Here is a 19,929-nt window from a genome sequence, read left to right as displayed (position 1 = left end):
TTTTCCATGGTACATTCCCTCTTGATTTGCATGGGGTGGCTGTGCTGATGGCATGCCACTCCATGCTGTTGTTCCCACTTTCTTTTGATTATGCTTATGTTTTAAGGACCTTTTCTCATTATGTTCTTATTTCTTACAATATGAACAGATCTTAGGATCCTCCCGCTACTGCATCATAGGACTCTGTGGGCATGTCGCAGCAACCGATGGACTCCCTTTTCCTTCTACCATTTTATTTTGTGCTGCTGTAATTAGAGCGTCAAATGAATCATTAGGGTTATATTTTAGTGACTGGAAGGCATGTCTGGCCCTTTCTTTTACATGAAATAGTAAGAAGAATATATCAAAGAATTTGGAGATGATCAAAGATGATCATTGCATTGTCAGGTGCCTTGCCCCAGCCTTTTTCCTTGAGAATGTGAATATTTTCCATCTGTTCACCTGCAGGGATGGAAATGTCCCAGGGTTCTTCCATTCTTATCCCACTCTCTATACTTTCAACAATTGCACTTCTTTGTTTCATGAGAGTTGTTTCTGCTCCACCCCAAAGATTTGCAACATTTTTTCTTTAAACATTTCGTAGTCAGGCCCAAGATTCCAGGTGAGAAAAGACATGCTCTGCATCATTTTCAAAGTCCTAGATCCTGGTGCTAATCTGGATCTCATGAAACAAATTTTATCGACATCGTCAGTTGTTCCCAACTGCCGCATGACATTGTCACACATGTATGGAATGTATGAACAGAGTGATTCTCATCCTGCCCCAAGAAAGGCCTAATGTTAGTCTCATTTGGAAGAAGTTTCAGTGTTTTGGCTGGTGGTTGTGAACTTACATTAGTAAACATTGTGTGTACAGGCATCCTCAGAATGGCATACATTTTATCATTCCTCAGAGTTCCAAAATTACTATGATATCAGTGCTGGTATCAGTGCTGAATATGAATCTATGAATTTCTCAGCTGCGCTGACAGAGTCAGAAGACACTGGACTAGGTAAATCACTAATATCCATATCATCTGTTGTTCAGGTTTCATGTTCAAGTTACTGTTGGATTTTAGCCTCTTCAGCAAAGATTTGTTCCTCATAGAATTCTTTAAAATCCTCAAATTTGTCTGGTTTCTCTGCCATCAGCAGTTACTGACATTTAGAAGTTATTCAACCATATAGAAAATAACAATAGAAAAGAAAGAATACACTATGTAGCATGCAATCATTGGTTATATACAATTATATACACATTACATGAAATGTAGACATGAGAACTCTCAAGAAAAAAGAATGAGGTGCTATGCTTATTGTAGTAACGAAAGAGGAGGGAGAGAAAAAATTAATTTCCCGCAAATCAATTATGTGTGATGTTATTTTATGAAATAAAAAAAAAGTGTAATTGTGGAGTCAGCAAAAGCTTGTACTCACTACTGGCTGACAGTATGAAGTAACTTCTGTTGGTCCTAGATGATCATCCTCACAGGCTGTCCTCATCCTCGAAGATTGTCCTCAGTGTCAAGGCTTGTTCTTGACAATGACTTGTCCAGATATTTCTGTTAGCATTTTGTGATTTTTGTGATGTGAGAATAATCTTGGGTCAACCCCTCAAAGGATAACACATCAAAGTCAGTTGATTATATCATCACTTCCACCTTGGATAGAGAGAGAGAGAGAGAGAGAGAGAGAGAGAGAGAGAGAGAGAGAGAGAGAGAGAGAGAGAGAGAGAGAGAGAGAGCATTATTAACCTGCAGCTAGATGTTATGAATACTGCTGTGGGTTTGCAATGGATGAGTACCTGCTTAGCTAAGTGAGTTTTAGCCACACTGAAAAAGTGTTACTAATGTCTGTGCTGTGCTGCCCAACTCAACATGTATCATACCAAACACTTTTCCCAAATTCTTCCCTTTTGAAAGTAGTTTCATTTAGTAGTTAAATTTTAATGCAAAACAAGCAACAGCAAATTATAGTTCAAAAGTAATTATTCATGATTTTAAGGAAAGCAATTGAAATTCATGAGATGATAAAGCCAATGATTTCTTTTGCATCTTTGTAGAATCTGTTGTGATTTCAATCCACTTAGATATCAAGACAAATTTTTGAAATGGATATTTGTTTTTAAGTCAATTTTTTTTATTACATTCTCTCTCTCTCTCTCTCTCTCTCTCTCTCTCTCTCTCTCTCTCTCTCTCTCTCTCTCTCTCTCTCTCTCTCTCTCTCTGTATATATATATATATATATATATATATATATATATATATATATATATATATATATATATATATATATATATATATATATATATATATATATATATATATATATATATATATATATATATATATATATATATATATATATATATATATATATATATATATATATATATATATATATATATATTACTGTTAGACTTTATATATTTACTTATAACCTTATCAAGAAAGCAAACCTTAGAGTTTTACAGAAACAAATTGTTGCAGTGCCTGGTTGCAATTAGCTGGACCATGACATTTCTGAGTTACTATAGTTCGAGCTGCCATGATTACAATGATGGAAATGGCAACTGTTTCCAAATGGATGTAGGGATGGGAGGCTCGATTCGTCATCCACTGTAGGATCCAATGATTTCATGAGCTTTCCTAGGTGTAATCCTGCACACAGTAATTTTGTCAGTGTCAGCGAGGACATGAACATTAATTCTGCATACAAACAAACATGTACAGTATTTTTCTAACCAGGAATTCCATCCCCTGAGTAGCAAAGAGCACAGAGGACAAGCCACTGTAAGAGGAATGCTCTTTGAATAAGAGTTGATTTATCATTTACTCAAGTCAGATAACTGACTTTTTTCCTATTTGAATAACCTTCTCAGTGGAAACTGAACATCAACACAAAGTTACTAGCAGTGGTAGATGGAATTCAGATGTTCTGCTGTATGGGGACAAGTTTGCCCTGCACACCACATCTCCTTCTCAGCAAATAAAACTAATAGAACCTTTATAATTATTACCTATGTAAGATAGCATTGCAGGCTAATAGCCTTTTGTCAGCAGATAAATATATAATACTTTTACCTAAGTGATGTGTACCTATAAAACATTGCAGGCTAACAGCCTCTGCCAGGAAATAAATCTGTAATCTTTACTAAACTGTATAATATATCCATGTAGCATTGTAGGCTAACAGCCTGTGTCAGCAAAGTATAATAGATGTATATTTGCATAAACTATATATACATTATATGCATAAAGCATTGTAACCTAACAGCCTCTGTCAGCAAATAAAAGTGTAATAAATATACTTATACACTGGCCACATAAAATATCTATATAACAATGCAGGCTAACAAGCTTTGGCTGTAGATAAACTTATGATATTATACCTCTATGCTTGATGTATGCATATATATATATATATATATATATATATATATATATATATATATATATATATATATATATATATATATATATATATATATATATATATAGAGAGAGAGAGAGAGAGAGAGAGAGAGAGAGAGAGAGAGAGAGAGAGAGAGAGAGAGAGAGAGAGAGAGAGAGAAAGAGAGAGAGAGAGAGAGAGAGAGAGAGAGAGAGAGAGAGAGAGAGAGAGAGAGAGATTATTGTAAATTGGTAATTTCTAGGTACAAAGTTCTGTACTAGCATAACCACACCTTATGTAGGCATTTGTCGTAAAAGAGTATAATCCTTTTCAATATTAAAGGGAGAATTCTCATTGATTGGGTTTATTATCATGGCATTTTACTCAAATTTTCTTAAAATGTTGATCACACAAGTGTTTTTGACAAACTTGACACTGAATAATAGTTGTCTTTACTTTTTGGTCAATTTTTGCTTTAGTCTGGACCATAAGCCAAATCTAGGCAAGTATGACACCTATTCCTCTTTTTATTTTCATGTGTTACTTGTGTTGCAGTTTCCTCTACCTTTCTTCTATGTCCTAACATCAAGTCCATCTTACCCATTGTAATTCATGTAAAAGTACAAGCCTCTTATTCCTTCTTTCAATTTCGGGATTACATAATGCCTTCACTAAGTTCTAGCCACATGTAAGTGATGTACATTTTCTAAGGTCAACACTAGTTTTAATTAAATAAACTCTGAATTTATCCTGACAGTGTCGAGGATGTATGCTAGGGCATTCACGGTCCATATTCAGGATTTTGTGTGCACTGTATAAAAAATTATTCTCTGTTCTATTATGTCAGTTCCTCCCTTAGTGAAATCATACAGTTTATGTGTGGCTGAGTTTCTTGCACCACTATCCTTGGTAATTCCTAATATTATAGGGTGGACTGTACTGAGAAGCAATACTTTTTTCTTACCATTACTTTTGGTGAATACTACATGATGATTCAGTCACTTCCTCATTATCTTTAGTTCGGTACACATAGTATGACTTCTTCCCTTTCAGTGACTGCCTTTATCTCTGGTGGTATACCTTTTTTCATGCAATCTATGGTACCTATACCAACAATACCTTGTGTTTGAAGCCACTCAAATAAATCTAGGCTAGTACACAGTCTGTCAAGACTACCACAAGATCTACAAATTCTTGTATCTGATTTACTAGAACCTTCACGGTTGGAAGTAAGTCATGGATGTAGTGGGGTTCAGGCTCTCCAGAAGGTTTACCTGAGTATACTGTCATCCTGAAAGTGAATGGAATTCTTACCACGTTCACATGTTTACATAGCAGGCCACATCATTTAGGTTTGCTTTTATTGTACTGCTTGAATCCTATTTGATTTCTACAAGAATATAAAGTCTCATCAATAGTCAAGAAGTCACCTGGCTCCAACACTGAACAATTATTAAAAGTTTTAAAAAGATCCCTGACTGCAGCAAACCTGTCATGTAACCATCTCTGATATCTGGTATCAGTGTTGTCAAAGGTTAGGTTTGCATGTAAAAATCCAAATCTATTCACAGACATTACTGCACCAAATACAGGGTGACCAAACTTTCTGGAAAAATGTTTAATAAGTACCATATTTTGTTGTCCTCTACATAAGACGCACCCCTATTTTACAAGGATGTTTTGTGGGAAAAAATTTTATTGTTTCATCATGAAGTTATGGAAAAAAAATTGTAGTGTATGTGTGTGTGTAAGAGGGGCATCATTAGCAAAGCGCAACAAAAATTTTTTAATAAAAAGAAAGGCCCATTTAATGCCAGTTCCCATATAGATGTCAGATAGAATAATAAAAAAGGAAGCAGAGGATAAGTGTCTTGAAACTGCCCTCCTGAAAGACTCCAAGTCATAGGAAAGAGGAAGTACAGAAGCAGACAGGTAGTTCTAGACTTTAACAGAGAAAGGAATGAATGATTGAGAACACTGGTTGGTTAATTCTTGCATTAGAGAGGTGGACAGAATAGGTATGAGAGAAAGAAGAAAGTCTTATGCAGGCAGGCCACAGGAGGAGAGGAGGTTTGCAATTAACAAGATCAAAAGAGCGGTTAGCATGAAAGTAGCAAGAGCTGCAACATTGCTGTGATGAAAGAGGGGCTAAAGCCAGTCATTTAGAGGAAAGGAAATGATTAGACTTCATAGAAGCTGCATTAGCTAGAGATGAGATAGGAAGTTTCCAGTTTAGAATACAAGTAAAAGACAGACCGAGGATGTTATGTGTAGAAGAGGGGGACAGTTGAGTGTCACTGAAGGAGAGGGGATAGATATCTGGAAGGTTGTGTCAGTTGAATTGAGTTTTTGAGGCATTGAACAATACTAAGTTTGCTCTGTCAAAATTAGAAATCTTAGAGAGATCAGAAGTCAGGTATTCTGTGGCTTCTCTGCTTGAGCTGTTTACTTTCTGAAAGGATGGACCTCTACAAAAAGATGTGGAAAAGTGCAGGGTGTTATCATCAGTGTAGGAGTGGATAGATCAAGAAGTTTGGTTTAGAAGATCATTGGTGAATATTAGGAAGAGAGTGGTGCCAAAATCCCTAAAAGAGTGTGTGTTTTGTCTCCACATCTGGCGTGATGCAGCACTGTAACTGTGCAGTAATACCATCTAAAACTGCATGCGTGCAGTTTTATTATTTGAAGGCCGCTGAGAAATTTCTGCAATTATACCTTCAATTTTCTGATTAGTATGGTGCACAATATTGGAAATAATATCAGATATGATGAACAAGTCCCATGCCATTTATTCTGAATTTACTGACCTTGTGTCTCCTATCAAACATTCTAGAACACTGGATATCTTCACAGTTGGTCCACCTTCCATACAGTTGGTCCATGTTATGGACTTCTCTACATCTGAGTTTATCTGTGGTTTCTCTACCATTATTTTATATTCCTGTAGCTTGCCTGGTAATACATAATTATCATATTTACTTTCATCTAAACAACTGGTCAATGAATTAACTAAACTGTTTCTTGCTAATGTCTTGCTACTTCTCCGTGGGAGCCACTCTTCATTATCCACGTCATTGTCCATGCACCTTCCTCATCACTTTCAAATTCCATGGCAAGACCAGCTTTGTCACCTATCACATCTGCCAAATCTTTGTCAGGGTTGTCTACAAAGTCAGGGGCTGTGTCTGTAGAGTCCATTATAAGCACTAAGCAATCATACATATCAAAAGCTTTTGATAGAGTCTGGCACAAAGCTTTGATTTCCAAACTACCCTCCTACGGTTTCTATCCTTCTCTCTGTAACTTCATCTCAAGTTTCCTTTCTGACTGTTCTATTGCTGCTGTGGTAGACGGTCACTGTTCTTCTCCTAAATCTATTAACAGTGGTGTTCCTCAGGGTTCTGTCCTGTCACCAACTCTCTTCTTATTATTCATTAATGATCTTCTAAACCAAACTTCTTGTCCTATCCACTCCTACACTGATGATACCACCCTGCACTTTTCCACGTCTTTTCATAGACGTCCAACCCTTCAAGAGGTAAACATATCACGCAGGGAAGCCACAGAACGCCTGACTTCTGATCTTTCTAAAATTTCTGATTGGGGCAGAGCAAACTTGGTATTGTTCAATGCCTCAAAAACTCAATTCCTCCATCTATCAACTCGACACAACCTTCCAGACAACTATCCCCTCTTCTTCAATGACACTCAACTGTCCCCCTCTTCTACACTGAACATCCTCGGTCTGTCCTTTACTTATAATCTGAACTGGAAACTTCACATCTCATCTCTAGCTAAAACAGCTTCTATGAAGTTAGGTGTTCTGAGACGTCTCCGCCAGTTTTTCTCACCCCTCCAGCTGCTAACTCTGTACAAGGGCCTTATCCGTCCATGTATGGAGTATGCTTCACATGTCTGGGGGGTTCCACTCATACTGCTCTTCTAGACAGGGTGGAATCAAAAGCTTTTCGTCTCATCAACTCCTCTCCTCTAACTGACTGTCTTCAGCCTCTCTCTCACCACCGCAATGTTGCATATCTAGCTGTCTTCTACCGCTATTTTCATGCTAACTGCTCTTCTGATCTTGCTAACTGCATGCCTCCCCTCCTTCCGCGGCCTCGCTGCACAAGACTTTCTTCTTTCTCTCACCCCTATTCTGTCCACCTCTCTAACGCAAGAGTTAACCAGTATTCTCAATCATTCATCACTTTCTCTGGTAAACTCTGGAACTCCCTGCCTGCTTCTGTATTTCCACCTTCCTATGACTTGAATTCCTTCAAGAGGGAGGTTTCAAGACACTTATCCACCAATTTTTGACCACTGCCTTGACCCTTTTACGGGACTGGCATTTCAGTGGGCATTTTTTTATTGATTTTTGTTGCCCTTGGCCAGTGTCCTTCTTACATAAAAAAAATAAAAAATACACTCAGTAATTGCACCCAATCACGTAAGCTTATAAGCTCTTGTCTGCATGCAGCAGTGCTTATATACAAAAAGTTGCAAGATTTTTATCTCATGGAGTGTATTTAGCTAGGCCCCTCGCCCCTCCCCCACCCACTGCAGTAATGTCATGAGTGGCAAACTCCTGATTGGCTGCTGCCTGCTTCACCCTCTCTCTCTCTCTCTCTCTCTCTCTCTCTCTCTCTCTCTCTCTCTCTCTCTCTCTCTCTCTCTCTCTCTCTCTCTCTCTCTCTCTCTCTCTCTCTCTCTCTCTCTCTCTCTCTCTCTCTCTCTCTCTCTCTCTCTCTCTCTCTCTCTCTCTCTCTCTCTCTCTCTTATCTTTTAGTTTCATGGGTAGCATGTATACAGAGCTTTGGTGATAAACTTGTCAATCATAACCTTGAACTCATTGTCCGGTAAAACAGCTGATGTTGGTGGGGGTGGTTGGGTAGGTTGTGAAGTGGATGGTGGAAGTCTGTTGTCATGGCAACTCCCACCTGAAATTGCCTCCAATGTAGCCACTCACTCACCTGACCTCTCAGATCGTAGAAACAGACAGTAGCGGGATTACCATGTCTCATAGTGAGAGGAGAGAGAGAGAGTGAGAGAGAGAGAGAGAGAGAGAGAGAGAGAGAGAGAGAGAGAGAGAGAGAGAGAGAGAGAGAGAGAGAGAGAGAATATGTCACCACCTTTTGAAAATATTATGCCTCCCATCTCTGAAGTGCTTCGTATAACCGCCTTGCATGTCAGTTAAAATGGGGAGTTTTTGGAACTAATCTGCAAGATGTCATTGCTACTGCATGTCCCCTAGTGACATAAGCTAAAACATTGTTATTGTAAATCCCATGTGCATACAGATGCATAGAACATTGACCATTATGATATTTTCAAAATTCTGCATCAACTTTTGAATATCTTCTATACATAATTCTGAAAGAAGTTGGTCTAAACAGAAATATTTTCATGATTATTTAGTAATACTGTTATTAATATTTTAAATCCGGCATATTACGAGTCTAAAATCTATTGATTTGGACAATGAAAAAGATAAAAAATAAGATTGTACTATATGCTATGACAACATGCTCAGTAACATTGTGATATATGGATATTGTCATTTTTGTGGGGATTTTACCATCTTCTTCAGAAAGCAAGTGACATGGCAAAGTAATTGTATATCAAAACGAACATCTCTCAGCACTGCTCTGGCATAATGGGAGAGTATAGGAAGCCACAGCTTCATGGAGTAGTGGCATGGACACTGCAGGAAGAATTAACTGGTTGTCCAACTACATGTTTGTTAGCTTCAACTAAGGCAGGCCTTAGATATACAGCATTACTCTTCCCAGGACACGAGTTGCTTATTTTCAATTAAAATTGTTGTTTCCATATACTAGGAAGTTAATCTGTGTAATTTTGAGTTTTAAGTGGCACAGACATGTTGTCTTCATTTTTACTGTCATCTGCATTAATGTACTCCCAATCAGTGGTGTACTGTTTTGGAAACCTTGAGATGACTAAATTCCATACTCACTAGAAAATTAACTTAAATACTTTTGTTCATGGATAGAGTTCAATTTTACCTGTGTTACTACTTAGAAGGAATTGTGTAGGAAAGTATATTATATAAGCACATTGCATCTTGATGTATATAGAATGACACTGTAGATATATTTGATATTGCTCCTGTGTGTGCTGCTGCCTGGTGACAATCACTAGTTTCCCAAACTTCCCTTTGATTCATCCAACTGAATGGCAAAAATTACAAGCTATGATTTGTGACTCAATGCCTTGATACATATCAGAAATATGATGACTGATGGTGCTATCAGACTTGTACTAGATTGATTTCCTGGATGTTGCTGGAGATGATGGTGCAGGATAGATGATGGTGGCTTGTTGATTCTCCAACGAATACTGGTAGTACATGGGTAGTGGTTAGATTATGGTTGATTGTGTGAGTGAAAGTGACACAACAGACAGATGTACTTCCTTGATTTAATGATGGACAGAGATGTACACATGTGATATTGAGACAGATTATGAAAGACATGACAATGCTTGACTCTCTCTCTCTGAACTGTCTCTGATCTCTGGTATCTCTGATCTGCTCCCTTTCTGAAGACTGACTCTAGCTATGCATACAGGCTCTATTTATGTGAAAGAAATGGATCAGGTTTGAGAATTTGAGATGAAGGGATGGCCAATCAGATGCTTGGAAATGGGGTGAAGGAACCAATGACAGGTTATTATTCTGACCAATGCCCTGCGAGGGAGCTAAGAAAGGGAGTGCAGGTGTTTTCCCTAAGGACTGGCAGGAAGGTAGGGAAGGTGTGATATTCTCTTGAGAGGGAGAAAGGAAAGAGGAAGGTTAAAAATAAGACATACTGGCCACGTGAGGACTGTGCACATGGAATACTGAACAGTGGAATATATGAGTGATGAATATATACAATAATAATTGTTATGACTGATGTGACTGATACAGATTTACAGATAAAAAAGCATAAATATATTAGATGTGAATTGCAGGTTAAGCTGAGCATTTTTGAGCATCCTTTTCTTTTGAAATGTATAGTTAGCACCAAATGACTTAAGAACTCACACTGAAGTGAGTGTCATATTGTACAAACTCGCTCCTTCTCAGTCTGAAAAAAAAAAAGAAAATGGCCTGAAGAAAATAATTACATGGCAGCATAAATCAACTTCTCATGTATTTTTAAATGCATAGAATAAAAAGGATGCAATGTTTGACATATTGACTTAAGGAAGAGCCATCTTTAGTAATTGCTTATTGTTTTGGCTAACAAAACATTTGTGCTTGTTTTTAATATGGTGTTCTACTGAGCTGCTATGTGATGCCAGGGAAATATACAAGCCATGATAACACAGTTTGAGTGATAGAGTTATTTAAGAATGTTGAAACAAATAGAAATAAGCCATAAAGCTGATGTCAATGAAAATATTGTGAGTGTGTTGGTAAAGAAATGGCATGATGAGGGATGCAAGGATGTCCCTCACCACAAACATGGTTGTGGACCAGCCCAACAAGCTTGTTCTTTTAATTGTTTACTGTTATTTAAGAATGTTGAAACAAATAGAAATAAGTCATAAAGCTGATGTCAATGAAAATATTGTGAGTGTGTTGGTAAAGAAATGGCATGATGAGGGATGCAAGGATGTCCCTCACCACAAACATGGTTGTGGACCAGCCCAACAAGCTTGTTCTTTTAATTGTTTTACTGTTGGTAGCTGAGGATTTACTACATTTAACTGTCTCTTGATAAAATGTAAGATGTCAAATGTTTATGTTTTTTGTGATGAGGAACATCCTTGCATTTCTCATTATGCCATTTCTTCACCAATGCCAGTTTTTTTCAGATTGAGAAAGAGCAAGTTGTCAGTTTGTGTAATATGACACTCATGTTGGGGAGAGTTCTAAAGTAATTTGGCACTAACTGTATACAAGGGAGAATGGAGCTGGAAAGTGCAGCTGGGTATTGCTGTGGTGAAGGCTCATGTGTCTGAGAAAATATAAGGCCCAGCTGAGTAAGAGTTACCAGTCCGTATAGTGTGGTATGCCCTCTTACAAACAGAGTATAATATAAATTCACCATTAATTAAATACATTGTCATTAAGCAGTAACACATGAATGTGTCATATTCATAGGAGTCACATTTGCATTTGCATGTTGTTTGAAGGAGGATCAGTCCTCCTTCCTGAATTCCCATGGCACACCTGTGGGACAGGAGTTAGAGTATGGAGCTGGGACAAGTTATGTGATGAAACCAGCCAGTCTTCAGCACTTTTCAGCTTTTAGTGAATAAATGTAAAATAGTGTGCTTCTAAATATGCATGTAAAGTTTACTCTGTGTATGTAAAGTAATTGGGGTTGATCCAGGTGCATTTCCAAGGGTCATAGCAGATATCTTCGGATGTTTATTTTTATATGATTGAATCACACTTGTCACTCCCTCCATCTGATACCAAATAGTCATATTTTCTTTAGATTTATGTATACTGTTTACATACAAGTCTTCCTTTTGTAATGCACAACATCATTCTATTGTTCTATGTAGGAAACTACACATCCTCATTTTACATTTTGCCAACAGCCAAGAATGGTGGTGGTAACTGGTGAGCTGAGCTAAGGGAAGAAATTCAGCGCGTCTAAGAGTCATGATCAGCACCACCACCCGCATGTACAGCTACCTAGGCAGGTGGCTTGGGGTGGCTGGCTACATGATACAGTATGGATGCATTGCCCACTGTACTCTTGAGTTTGTGGGTGACTTTGTTGTGGTAAGAATTAAGTTGAAGTTCATAATGTTTTTTTTTTTTTTTTTTTGTATTCTCAGGTGTATATTACTCATTTGAGTACCAGTGTGCCTTTTGCAAAATGCTACGAGTACATCACTCTTAGAAGTACAGTCAAGTTGTTGCTAATGATGGGGTTTGGGTTTGCTATCAGCCTGCATTAAAGAAATTATAGAAAGTTACTATGATTCAGACCAGGCTTAGACAAGCCCTTCAAAATTTAAAGTAAAATATTTCCAGTCTACTTATTACACTTTTTTTTTTTTATGGATATAACTGAAGGTAATAGATACATAGGAGTTTACAAAACCTCAAGAGAATAATGAACAAAAACCAGTACAGTACAGTAAAATTCATTAAAAAACCATGCTGAGCCATTGTTTACACACAACTGAAGAACGCTCATTGTTGATATCACTGTATGGTAGCGGCTGCAGCCAGTCCTTCTCACCAAACTCACATCACTGTGTAAGGTGTTGGCTGCAGCCTGTCCTTCTAACTAAACTCACATCACTGTGTATGATGGCAGTGGCAGCAACGCCTGCCCTTTCCTTCACCAAACTCTCATCACTGTGTATGACATTGGTTATAGCAATGGCTGCAATAAGCCCTTCTCCTCACCAAACTTGCATCACTTTGTATGACGGTGGTGGCTGCAGATTACCTTTTCTTTTGTCATTAGTCTAGCATCATTGTGGGTGATAGTGACAGCACAGTTGCTTCTCCCAACATTAATGTTACCCTACTTCATGTCATGGACTTGGATCTCTCTGTGGCTTGTTGCTGCCCATCTTTGTGTTAGGCTTTAAAATCCCTGCATTGGGGTATAACTTGGAAATGAACTGACCCTTTGTTGGGCATGATTTGCATTAGAATACTACATGTTAGTAGCGATCTGATCATATGTTGTAAAAAAATTGCCATAATAAACCTGGAATGTTGTAAATGGGAACAAGCATTTCCTTCATCAGAAGGCTCTTGAGACGATTTAGATTACATATGGCTAGTATTTTTTTTATACAGGGTGTCCTGTGAATTAAGGTACTTGAGATATGATAGTTTGAAGTAATTTTAAGTAAAAAATACTTTGCACACATATGCTGTGCTTTGTTTTATTTTACGAGAAATTAATGTGCAAGTTTTTGCTTTAATTTCCTGCTTATCTAAAGTTTTTGAATCTATCCTCAACAGGAAGATTCTTAAACATCTATCACTTCACAACCTTCTATCTGATCGCCAGTATGGGTTCCGTCAAGGCCGCTCTACTGGTGATCTTCTGGCTTTCCTTACTGAGTCTTGGTCATCCTCTTTTAGAGATTTTGGTGAAACTTTTGCTGTTGCCTTGGACATATCAAAAGCTTTTGATAGAGTCTGGCACAAAGCTTTGATTTCCAAACTACCCCTCCTACGGTTTCTATCCTTCTCTCTAACTTCATCTCAAGTTTCCTTTCTGACCGTTCTATTGCTGCTGTGGTAGACGGTCACTGTTCTTCTCCTAAATCTATTAACAGTGGTGTTCCTCAGGGTTCTGTCCTGTCACCCACTCTCTTCTTATTATTCATTAATGATCTTCTAAACCAAACTTCTTGTCCTATCCACTCCTACGCTGATGATACCACCCTGCACTTTTCCACGTCTTTTCATAGACATCCAACCCTTCAGGAGGTAAACATATCACGCAGGGAAGCCACAGAATGCCTGACTTCTGATCTTTCTAAAATTTCTGATTAGGGGCAGAGCAAACTTGGTATTGTTCAATGCCTCAAAAACTCAATTCCTCCATCTATCAACTCAACACAACCTTCCAGACAACTATCCCCTCTTCTTCAATGACACTCAACTGTCCCCCTCTTCTACACTGAACATCCTCGGTCTGTCCTTTACTTATAATCTGAACTGGAAACTTCACATCTCATCTCTAGCTAAAACAGCTTCTATGAAGTTAGGTGTTCTGAGACGTCTCCACCAGTTTTTCTCACCCCCCCCAGCTGCTAACTCTGTACAAGGGCCTTATCTGTCCATGTATGGAGTATGCTTCACATGTCTGGGGGGGTTCCACTCATACTGCTCTTCTATACAGGGTAGAATCAAAAGCTTTTCGTCTCATCAACTCCTCTCCTCTAACTGGCTGTCTTCAGCCTCTCTGTCACCGCCGCAATGTTGCATATCTAGCTGTCTTCTACCGCTATTTTCATGCTAACTGCTCTTTTGATATTGCTAACTGCATGCCTCCCCTCCTTCCGCGGCCTCGCTGCACAAGACTTTCTTCTTTCTCTCACCCCTATTCTGTCCACCTCTCTAACGCAAGAGTTAACCAGTATTCTCAATCATTCATCCCTATCTCTGGTAAACTCTGGAACTCCCTGCCTGCTTCTGTATTTCCACCTTCCTATGACTTGAATTCCTTCAAGAGGGAGGTTTCAAGACACTTATCCACCAATTTTTGACCACTGCTTTGACCCTTTTATGGGACTGGCATTTCAGTGGGCATTTTTTTTTATTAGATTTTTGTTGCCCTTGGCCAGTATCCTTCCTACATAAAAAAAAAAAAAAAAAAGTTGTGTTGTGAGATCCGCTTGCCGGGATGGGCCTCTGCCTATTTCCCTTCCTCCCTCCTCGGCTCACTATGTACTATCAGGAAAACTCTAACGTGGTACAAGCCTGAGTGATGAAAACGCAAAACAGTATATACTTGTACATTCTGCATTGCACTAAAGTGTTAAGCATCTGGTAAAGGCAAAGGTTTCCCATGAGACACTCCCACCCTCTTTCCCCATGCCACTCTCTCTCTCTCTCTCTCTCTCTCTCTCTCTCTCTCTCTCTCTCTCTCTCTCTCTCTCTCTCTCTCTCTCTCTCTCTCTCTCTCTCTCTCTCTCTCTCTCTCTCTCTCTCTCTCTCTCTAATAATAATAATAATAGTAATGATAATAATAATAATAATAATGATTATAATAATAATAATGATAATAATAATAATAATAATAATAATAATAATAATAATAATAATAATAATAATGTTATCAATAAGAAACAGAAAAAAAAAAAAGAAAAAAAAGTGAAGTAGATTATAGAGGAAAGATAAAAATCGAATAGCCAATGAGCATTAACAATTCATGTGAGAGGAGACCTGATGTTGAAGTGTTCCCTGATGATGGTCTGACTTATCTCCGATAACTAAACAATAAGAAACAGAAAAAAAAAAAAAAGTGAAGTAGATTATAGAGGAAAAATAAAAATCGAATAGCCAATGAGCATTAACAATTCATGTGAGAGGAGACCTGATGTTGAAGTGTTCCCTGATGATGGTCTGACTTATCTCCGATAACCGCCCAAGGAACGTTATATGTTACAAATTGCAGCTGGAAGAGACGTGGTGTGACACTGAAAATTACCTATTCCTTCTCTCCCTACCATGTGACCTCATCCCTCCCTCTTCTTCCTCTCCTCCCTCCATCCTATCTTAGTATTTCCACAAATCGCCATTGTCTTTCTCCAGCCCCAACCCAGCCAGCCTCTCCTGTCTGTCTCTTATATGTGCACTCTCCCACACTGTCCCTTTGCTACTCCTTCCTCCTCCTCCTCCTCCTCCTCCTCCTCCTCTCTCTCTCTCTCTCTCTCTCTCTCTCTCTCTCTCTCTCTCTCTCTCTCTCTCTCTCTCTCTCTCTCTCTCTCTCTCTCTCTCTCTCTCTCTCTCTCTCTCTCTCTCTCTCTCTCTCTCTCTCAAAGTAATTATAATAATAATAATAATAATAATAACAATAATAATGATAATAATAGCAATTATTATTATAATATTAACAGTAATGATAATATAAATTATAGGAAGAAAAGGAAGAATTACAATAATAGTATTATAATAATAATGATAATAATAATAACAATAATAATAATAATAATAATAATAATAATAATAATATTATTATTATTATTATTATTATTATTATTATTATTATTATTATTGTTATTGTTATTATTATTATACTATAACAAAATTTAACTTTTGTCTTGTTCTTGGCCCCAAACCATAAATTTCCATCTAAAAAAATAGAAAAAAGTTCTTTTGATCCTTAAACTTTGCTTTTGTGGTTAGAACAATGAATTTACATTTTTGCCTCATTTCATTATAGTATGGGTTACTATTGGTTTTCAGGTAAGGTAAAGATCTTTGCAAAATCTCAGTTGCATATCTAATTGCTTTTGAAATGTTGCAAATAAGTTAAAAGAATGAAAGAAAGAATATAGTATTCTAAAGATTTTTAATTTTAATAAGATCATTCTTGAACTGACCAGATCTAGCAAGAAATTTCTCATATTTAGGAGAATTTGCTTACATTTCAGAAATCTTGTTTCTTCCAGAATGTTCTATCAGACACTTTTAGAAGTTTCTAGAACATTTTAGAACATTCTATTCAATGTAAACATTTCCAAAATATTATAGAACTTTCTAGAATACAGTAGAAATATGTAGAAGTATCAAGAATTTTCTAGAATCTACGAAAATTTTCTAGAATTATTCAGAATATTCTAAAGTAGGTTCAAGAATATTCTAGAAAGATTGAGAACATTCTGGAACACATTATAGAAAGACTAAGAATATTCTAGAGTACTGCTTGACAATATAAAAGTAGGGGCTTGCAAACCACCAATCAGTTCTGCTTTGGCTGCCTGAGATGACACATCACAAGAGGTGAAATGGCATCAAGAGGCTACAGTCATTCTCCAGATGCATTCTGTTACATATGTGGTCAATTCATCAAGACAAGAGCAAAGAAGTTCTCAGTGACAGCATCTGGAAAAATATGTGAAAGAAAAAGCACTGATCTCCAAGGACTGACCATACAGTAGGAGCACACAATATCAAACATGAGTCATTGGTGAATCCTCAAAAGGTTTTGTCTCCTCCACTACACATCAAACTGGGTCTCTTGAAACAGTTTGTTACAGCTCTTGACAAGGAGTCTACTTTCTTCAGATATCTTCAAGACTTCTTTCTTAAGCTTTCAGAGGCAAAAGTGAAAGCTGGTATTTCTTCATTGGACCACAAGTAAGGAAAATTTGGGAGTGCTCAGAATTTCTACAGAAGCTCACAGAAAAGGAGAAAAAAACTTGTGATTTTTTCATGGCTGTAGCACAGGGCTTTCTTGGCAACAAGGCTGATAACTATATGGAACTAGTTGAAGCTTTAGTGAAAAGCTGTGGTGAGATGGGCTGTTGAATGCCCTTGAAGGTCCATATCCTAGATGCTCACCATGACAACTTTAAGGAGAATATGGCAGCATATTCATAGGAATAAGGAGAACACTTCCACCAATATATAATGAACTTTGGACAGAGATATCAGTTTTCTTCAATGAAAACATGATGGGAGACTGCATTTGGGGTCATATGTGAAGGTGATTTGTTGTATTCATACAAATCAAGAAAAATTCAATTTTTAATCCTAGAAATTAGTTTCAGAAATTTTTGAAATAAATTTTTGTGTCATTTGATTTTTTTCTGTCTGTTGGGGTGTGAAGGGTAGTAGAGACACCAGAATCTTGGTTGTGTTTATTTGTGGAGCGAGGGAGTACAAGGCACGCCTTGACAGAGAGCGAGGTCCAGACTGACCCCTGGTTCCCATGGCGCCTGCATATATATAGACCAACATATCGTACCGTGCTTGGGTAAATACAAACTCCCACACTGTCCAAAAATGGTGAAAATGGTAAAATTCAACTATTTTAGAGCAAAAAAAATCATTCAAAAAGCCACAAAAGCAAAGTTTGACAGAAATGATGGACATTTTCTATTTGTTTTGCAATGAAAACTTGGAAAATTACATTTTTTGTGAAGGACAAAAATTGTGTTATCTAGTGTTATCAGTATTAGTATTTTTATTATTATTATTATTATTATTATTATTATTATTATTATTATTATTATTATTATTATTTTATTTATTTTTTATTATTATTATCATTACTATTATTATTATTATTATTATTATTATTATTATTATTATTATTATTATTGGTAGTAGTAGTAGTAGTAGTAGTAGTAATGTTATTGCAATTGCAACCCCATAGAAAATCTATGGGGGCACATAGTAAATTCATGATACAGGGATCACGAAAGACCCCTCAGCAGTTGATGGGACACAGAGAGAGTGGGAAAGGCTGCAAGGAAAGCCCTAAGTCATAAGAAAAATAGTGGCTATTGAAAAGCAAGAAGGCTGGACACACTACTAGAAAAGAGAGAGAGAGAGAGAGAGAGAGAGAGAGAGATTAATAACAGCAGGACACTACTACTACTACCACTACAATGACTACTGTTGCTGCTGCTGCATTATAATAATAATAGTAATAATAATAATAATAATAATAATAATATTATTATTATTATTATTATTATTATTATTATTATTATTATTATTATTATTATTATTATCATTATTATTATTATTATTATTATTATTATTATTATTATTATTATTATTATTATTATTATTAATTACCATAATTACAAGAGAGAGAGAGAGAGAGAGAGAGAGAGAGAGAGAGAGAGAGAGAGAGAGTTACATAGAAAAACAGGCCACAACAAACCTTGTGGTCCTCACGAGGTGACCTGACCTAAGACTACTAAGGTGAGAGAGAGAGACAAGGTGGGGAGGGGGAGGAACTGGGGGCCTGCATGCAGGAAAGTCTCCGCACACTCTGCTTGTGTGAGCCAGTCTCGCCTTGTGATTGGTATGAAAAGTATCTTCTTGTGAATGGCCGCCACCTTCTCATCAGCTAACTTAAAGTAACCTAATTTAACCTTACTAATCAAACTTTACCTAACTTAACCAAATCTAACCAAACCTTACCTAACTAAGCTAAACCTAACTTTTAGCCAAAATAATGTTTTATAATAAATAAGAGACCATATCCAGTAATTTGGTACAAAATAGTTAGGTTATAGGGTAGTAAGATTAAGGTTAATGTTAGGTTTGATTAGATTAGTTAGGTTAGCTGATGAGAAGGTGGCAGCCAATCACATGGTGAGACTGCTCACACATGTGCAGTGTGCAGAGACTTTCCTGCGTGCAGCCCCTCCCGGACAGAAGAACAAGAGTCTACCAACATACTCAGTGACAGGCGGAGGCTTCCTACCAAGTGACCAGCAAGACGTGTGTGATTTTTTTTTTTTTTTCTTTTATATAGGAGGGACACTGACCAAGGGCAACAAAAATCCAATAAAAAACAAAATGCCCACTGAGATGCCAGTCCCATAAAAGGGTCCCAAGCAGTAGTCAAAAATTGAAGGATAAGTGTCTTAAAACTTCCCTCTTTAAGGAATTCAAGTCATAGGAAGGTGGAAGTATAGAAGCAGGCAGGGAGTTCCAGAGTTTACCAGAGAAAGGGACAAATGATTGAGAATACTGGTTAACTCTTGCATTAGAGAGGTGGACAGAATAGGGGTGAGAGAAAGAAGAAAGTCTAGTGCAGCAAGGCTGCGGGAGGAGGGGAGGCATGCAGTTAGCAAGATCAGAAGACCAGTTAGCATGAAAATAGCAGTAGAAGACAGCTAGAGATGCAACATTGCGGCAATAAGAGAGAGGCTGAAGACAGTTAGTTAGAGGAGAAGAGTTGATGAGACGAAAAGCTTTTGATTCCACCCTGTCTAGAAGAGTGGTATGAGTGGAATCCCCCCAGACATGCGAAGCATACTCCATACATGGACAGATAAAGTCCTTGTACAGAGTTAGCAGCTGGGGGGTGAGAAAAACTGGCAGAGACGTCTCAGATTGCCTAACTTCATAGAAGCTATTTTAGCTAGAGA

At 37.4% G+C, this 19,929-nt stretch overlaps 1 protein-coding gene across 5 annotated transcripts in view; it reads left to right on the top strand.

The window, feature by feature from the left end:
- LOC135116427 (mitochondrial inner membrane protease subunit 1-like) overlaps positions 1–19,929 on the top strand; it is a 130,430-nt gene that overhangs the window by 33,657 nt on the left and 76,844 nt on the right. For 4 of the 5 annotated variants that reach the window (XR_010276310.1, XM_064033877.1, XM_064033878.1 and 1 more), the window contains exon 2: positions 11,929–12,115. The exons of the other annotated variant lie outside the window; for it this stretch is intronic. Coding sequence is in view for 3 of the 4 variants with exons in the window: in XM_064033877.1 (XP_063889947.1) it covers positions 11,993–12,115 (123 nt within the window). In the remaining variant the exon portion in view is untranslated. The remainder of the gene's footprint in view (positions 1–11,928; positions 12,116–19,929) is intronic. 5 annotated transcript variants of the gene reach the window in all.

The sequence above is a fragment of the Scylla paramamosain genome, chromosome 31, assembly GCF_035594125.1.
Source record: "Scylla paramamosain isolate STU-SP2022 chromosome 31, ASM3559412v1, whole genome shotgun sequence".
NCBI lineage: Eukaryota > Metazoa > Arthropoda > Malacostraca > Decapoda > Portunidae > Scylla > Scylla paramamosain.
The sequence above is the reverse complement of the archived record's forward strand: the minus strand, read 5'-3'. Positions and strand labels throughout refer to the sequence as shown.